The sequence below is a fragment of the Limulus polyphemus genome, unplaced genomic scaffold, assembly GCF_000517525.1.
Source record: "Limulus polyphemus unplaced genomic scaffold, Limulus_polyphemus-2.1.2 Scaffold100, whole genome shotgun sequence".
Classification (NCBI taxonomy): Eukaryota; Metazoa; Arthropoda; class Merostomata; order Xiphosura; family Limulidae; genus Limulus; species Limulus polyphemus.
Window position 1 is genome coordinate 1,097,671 of NW_013665710.1, and position 6,063 is coordinate 1,103,733.

At 31.2% G+C, this 6,063-nt stretch overlaps 1 protein-coding gene across 1 annotated transcript in view; it reads left to right on the top strand.

Moving 5' to 3' along the window:
* LOC111088663 (adhesion G protein-coupled receptor L2-like) overlaps positions 1-6,063 on the top strand; it is a 44,637-nt gene that overhangs the window by 19,183 nt on the left and 19,391 nt on the right. The window contains exons 7-10 of the mRNA XM_022399397.1: positions 498-609; positions 1,227-1,437; positions 3,573-3,737; positions 4,797-4,917. Coding sequence (XP_022255105.1) covers positions 498-609; positions 1,227-1,437; positions 3,573-3,737; positions 4,797-4,917 — 609 coding nt within the window. The remainder of the gene's footprint in view (positions 1-497; positions 610-1,226; positions 1,438-3,572; positions 3,738-4,796; positions 4,918-6,063) is intronic.

The window sequence follows — 6,063 nt, forward strand, 5'->3', positions numbered from 1 at the left end:
GTTGTTACTACTTATATGTATTAGTATATATATATATATATATATATATATATATATATTTAATGCTGTCATTGGTGTGAATATTTACATTTAATGCTGTCATTGGTGTGAATACTTACATTCGATTTCGATGAGCCATAAATTTTAAGAAATGATTGTAAGAATGATTGTTTCAATACTTCTTAGTGTATTTAACATATTATATAATAGAACAAATTTTCATGTAATCTTTGTTTTGTTTTTACTTAATTTTAAAAGTAATGTGATTCTATTTTATTTTTTACTAGGTTAATGTACAGCGTAATATTTGCCTTGGTTCAATTGTTATTTCTTTATTAGGTAATCTAAACTGGTTTACAGAATGTTTGATTACAAAAATGTTTGTCTTCATCAGACTTTACATTAATACTAGAGGATTTGTAGATGATACTTATAGTCATAATGAGTGAACTCTAGCTCTGATACTGTCAGAATATTTAAGTCTTTCTTGATTTCAGAACGAACAGAGAGAACCGGCAAGCAGAATTTTGAAGGAAATGGGGAAAGTTGGCGAAAGACTTGGTTGTTACGTAGACAATAATAGCACAGAAGTGCAGAGATCCAATATCGGTGAGAATATCTGAAAATACAGAGAAGTTGACCATTAAACATAAGAGTTGTATTTTGTGATTGAACCCATCGCTTAGTTGAGACAGCTAAACAGACAGATTGATCTAATTTATTAAGAATAAAAGAAGCATTACTTTTAGGCTATCAACCATAGCAAATATTTAACTTAGGTAGTTGCAAGTGTAATATTAATAAAGTTAGTAATTACCCCCGATAAAACATTACACTCGAATAACCAAAAAATAAAGATATTGAAACTATATTAGTAACATCAATAAATATATATAAGAATCAGGTAATTAAGTCGTTATAGAGATTAATAGCCCGGTGGTTCGATGATAAGTCTGAGAGCTTATACCGCTAAACCGAGTTTTGATACTCGTGGAGTGCACAGCACCAGATAGCCCATTGTGTTGCTTTGCACTTAATGACAAACAAACTTTTAACGCCAAAAATTGGGTTTCGATACTTGCGGTAGACAGCTCACAGATAACCCATTGTATAAATTTTTTTTAAATAAAAAACAAACGAAATGATATAAATTTAGATAACAATTGTTTTAAAAGTAAATTACTCTCATATAAAAAATATATTGTGTTATGAAAATATTTTTGTAGCGCTAGAAGTATTCAAGTTCCTTGGAAATTCCATTGTGGAAAACCATCGCTTTCCTTCCGAAAAATTCCAAAAAAGATATAAATCTAGCCTGGAAATAGAGGGTGGTTTGACGTTTGATGAATGGCCTCGTGTGTGTGATTTCATGACTGGTTTTGGTGTCTTGTATGAACAAATCAACAATTTTTTGAGTCCGCTCAAAGGAATTAACAGGTAGAAATACCAAAGTTATGTTTTTACATTTCATTTTGGTTTGAACATTTTAAAGAATACTTTTAAATGGACTTTTTATAGTCGATAAACAAGCAGTCTGATCGCATCTCAAAAGCCATGTCTGACGTATAAAACAAAACTCAATAATATGATAGCGTTATGAAAAGCAGAATAAAGAGCTAAATCTAGCAGTTTAAGGTTATGGTCTCGTAAGCATAAAACTTATTACATAACACCTATGAAATTAAGCTTTACAATTTAGGTGTCGAACGTTGGCAGAGTATTGAAAAATCATTAAGTTTAATATTCGTAATAAATCCAAGTTAAACTGCTGATATTTTTCCACATTCCTTTTCCTAATATGATAGAAATACCTTTCGTTTCAAGTAGGCCTGACAAAAGATAGATTTAAAATATATTTTTACAAACCTTTCTTTTGAAATTTATAATACAATTAGAAAAATTATAAGGAACGTAAAAAAAGCATCTACCAATCCAGTTTTATTGTCATCACGAATATCAGGTTTTTTAAAATTTATCTTTAGTTTTAGTAAATATATAAATCTTGGGTAGTTCTATTTATTTGTTTATAAATCTCGTTTGTTTTGATGTAAGAATATACATTTCAGTATGTCCATTCTAAAATTAAATAATCCACCTGCCACACATCGGTGAGCTTAATAACTTATAACGATAATATTTTGGCTTGATTTCCGTGGTGGGCACTGCTCAGATAAGCCACTGTACAGCTTTGTGCTTAAGAACAAACAAACGTACGGTGAACGAAGATTTTTCTTTGCTCAGTTGAGCATAAAGTAACTTATGGACATTATATAGCCACGTACGGAATGAAGTTCGTCATCTGAGGGTCGCGGGTTCGAATCCCCGTCACCGAACATGACATTCAGCCGTGGGGGCACAATAATGTGACGATCAATCCCACTATACGTTAGTAAAAGAATAACATAAGGGATTGCGGTAAGTGGTGTCGACTAGCTGCTTTCCCTCTAGCCTAGCACTGTTAAAGTAGGGACGGCTAGTGCAAATAGCCCTCGAGTAGATTTGCGCGAAATTAAAAACATCACAAACTAAAATAAAATAATAAAAAATACTCCAGTGACATGAAATGAATTAAAAACACATTTGCGAGACACCAATTGTAATTTTATTCACCTTCTTTTTTAACCGAAGACTATGGAAGTCAATAGGTAGGCGGAAAGTTAGAGATTGTAAAGTTTATCAAGCAACTTTGTAAGTAATATTGGTAAGTCATTACGTAAGATTAAAACTATAAACTTTCAAATTATTCAGTTGAAGTGGATAAAAAACATTACAATGAAATATAATTTAAAATTAACGATAGAAATAAATTTCTCAATTTTTTCTTTATATATTCAAATCTGAAAAAAGGGAAACGAGTAGTTTTGTTTTTCAAACAGGAATTTAACACCCTGATGATGACAAAACCTTGTCGAAACGTTGTACATTTGCTGTTATGTTAAACTTATATTAAAGTTTTTCTTCATTACCCATTTAAGCCGTCTCCAGCCATTATTAGTCTCAAAGTGGGTTCCTCGTCATCGAATTTAACACCCTGATGTTCACTGTTCAAAAATTGTGAAAATGACTGAACCCCACTTTTCTTTTTCAAAATGGAAAGATTGTCGTCTTTGTATCTGCGAATAATATAGGTTAAACTCCTGAGAACATCTGTTCCGCCATTTTTAATAAACGTAAGTTAGAAATAAATGTAATAATCTACCAGAAAGTTATGAGCCTTTGCTTCCTTATCAGTATGATAATTTTTGCCATCATTGAAAATAACATGCGACTGTTTGGTAACAAATTTATAAACTTTTATGAACTCAATTTGATTAAAAAATAAATTAGCTTTTTTTTTGTGCTGTATCCCGAAGAAGAGTTTAAGTCCGCATCGCTAACGTAAATCATCTAATCAACAAGTCTAGTTTTCTATATTCTGAAGAAGATGACAGCTTAAAATGTTAAGATAAGTAGCTAAAACTAATATATATATATATATATATATATGATGTTTGACAAATAGAGTTTTTTTTAATATTCACCTTATATGAGATTCCGATGACATTTGATGACATTTTCCCGCTTTTTCACAGTTCACTAGATAACACTAAAGTAAATTCTCAAGTCGTGGGATTCACATTCGGAAAGCACAACTTTTCTTTTAACCTGCCCGAGGGCAAGTTTGTCAGAATTTCTTTGGAGCATCTTGAAGTGGACGAATTTACCAACCCACGTTGTGTGTTCTGGAATTTTTCTAAGTAAGCAAATATTGTTTTATCTATTACTGAATCGCCCTCTATTAGATTCAGTTTATCTAAGTTACGTTTTAAACTCTGTTGTGAAGATATATTTCAATTACTAATTAAAGGGATAAAAATTTCTGAGATTAATGCTGCCCTGGGTTTAAGTTTGTGTTCATTAAGATATTTGAAATAAAATAATTATTTGATCAATTTTCTGTTGTAAATTTCGACATTAGTAATGATAATATAAACCAGTCATAGCTGTATATATTTTCCATGTTTCTAGATTTGCCTTTGATCAATTTACTAGAGAGTTTTTGTAAATAATATCAATAAAAAATATATCGTAAAATCTTTTATTTTAATAATTCAAAACTAATTAGTTGTCTGGTTAAATACTAAAGGAACATAAAAGAACAGCCCATTGCTACATAATTATTATACTTGTCAACATTGTTGTTCTAAAAATGCTCTAAAACAAAAGTTTTTGTAAGAAGTATAAATTTATATTATTTCTTGCTATCAACAAATTCTATTAAACATACTTGAGTTTGCCAAGGATGTTTGTATGTATATTCTGTTTCAAAGGTTTAAGTGTGTTTATGATAAAACAAGGAATATTTTATAGTCTCTCTACATATATATATATATATTTCGACAGAAAACATCTTTTTTCTTCGTTTTTGATACTAATATATGTTTCAAGGTTTCGCCCTAAAAACCTGAGAACAACTTAAACTTCAAGTTCTGCTTAAGTGCTAAAGTGTTATAACTATAACCAACTACCAACTACCGGTTTAAGAAAACACAACCATCATAAAGTATATTATGATAAAAAAAAATTCTAGTACTTATTTCAAATATCAAGCACATTTTCTTTAAACACTGATATATTTTTACAATGCAAACTTGTTTCTTTGTAACTGTTACATAAGTTGACGAATTTAAATATTACTGAACGAAAAATAAAATGTATCTACGATTTCCAAATAAGATTAGATCTTAGCAAAGACAGGTGTCATTTCTAAGCTCATAAATAGGTTTTTTGCACCAACAGCTCTTTCTATATTTCAGAAGTTCTGGTGGAGATTGGGATGAAAGTGGTTGTCATCTTACAAAGACTAGTCGTACTCACACACAATGTTCGTGTTCCCACCTGACGAACTTTGCTGTTTTGATGGATATAGGAGGGGTGGTAAGATTCAATTGTTTATTCAAGAAATATTCTAGAAAGAATAAAAAGAATATTCTACAAGAAAAAAAAAAAGTCGTCAAAAATAACATATTTCCCTTTGCTCTGTCTCATTTCTAATTATATATAGTGCCAGATATTTCTGATAATTATATATAGTGCCAGATATTTCTGATAATTATATATAGTGCCAGATATTTCTGACAGACCATTAATAAAAGAATTTCGAAATATATTTTCCGCTATTCTGATGTTTAACTTCTTCTTCACTGTTTATTTCTTTGGATTTTCATTGGGTTGGGTATTATTATCTACAGAGGTTTAGCCATAATCGCTTGATTTTATGTAGGTTCAAATTCCATTTTCTTTATCAAACACATGTAGTAAGGTCTAAGGTTAATTAAACACACGTCGTGAATTCCAGTTACCATCAAGTACATGTCAAGTTCTAGACCTTACCAAACCTGTCGTGAGTTCTAGGCTTTAAACACGTGTGATGTTCTAGACTTCATCAAACATTTGTCGTGAACTATAGTCTTCATTAAACACGTGTCATGGGTTTTACATCTTATCAACTACATGTAATGTTCTAGACTTCATCAAACACTTGTCGTGGGTTTTAGATTTCATCAAAAGCATTTCAAATTCTAGGATTCATCATATGCGTGTCTTGTTCTGCGCTTCATCAAATACATGTCGTGGGATCTACGCTTGATCATACATTTGTCAAGTTCTAAGCTTTATTAAACACATGTCTAGTTCTAGAATTCATCAAACACGTTTCATGTTCTGTGCTTCATCAAATACATGTCGTGGTATCTACGCTTGATCATACATTTGTCAAGTTCTAAGCTTTATTAAACACATGTCTAGTTCTAGAATTCATCAAACACGTTTCATGTTTTGTGCTTCATCAAATACATGTCGTGGGATCTACGCTTGATCATACATATGTCAAGTTCTAGAATTCATCAAACACGTTTCATGTTCTGTGCTTCATCAAATACATGTCGTGTGTTCTAGTTTTCACCAAACACATGTCAAGTTCTAAGCTTCATCGAACCCACCAAGTTCTATATGACGCGAGTTCTAGGCTTCGTACGGCCCGGCATGGCCAGGTGGTTAAGGCGCTCGACTCGCAATCTGAGG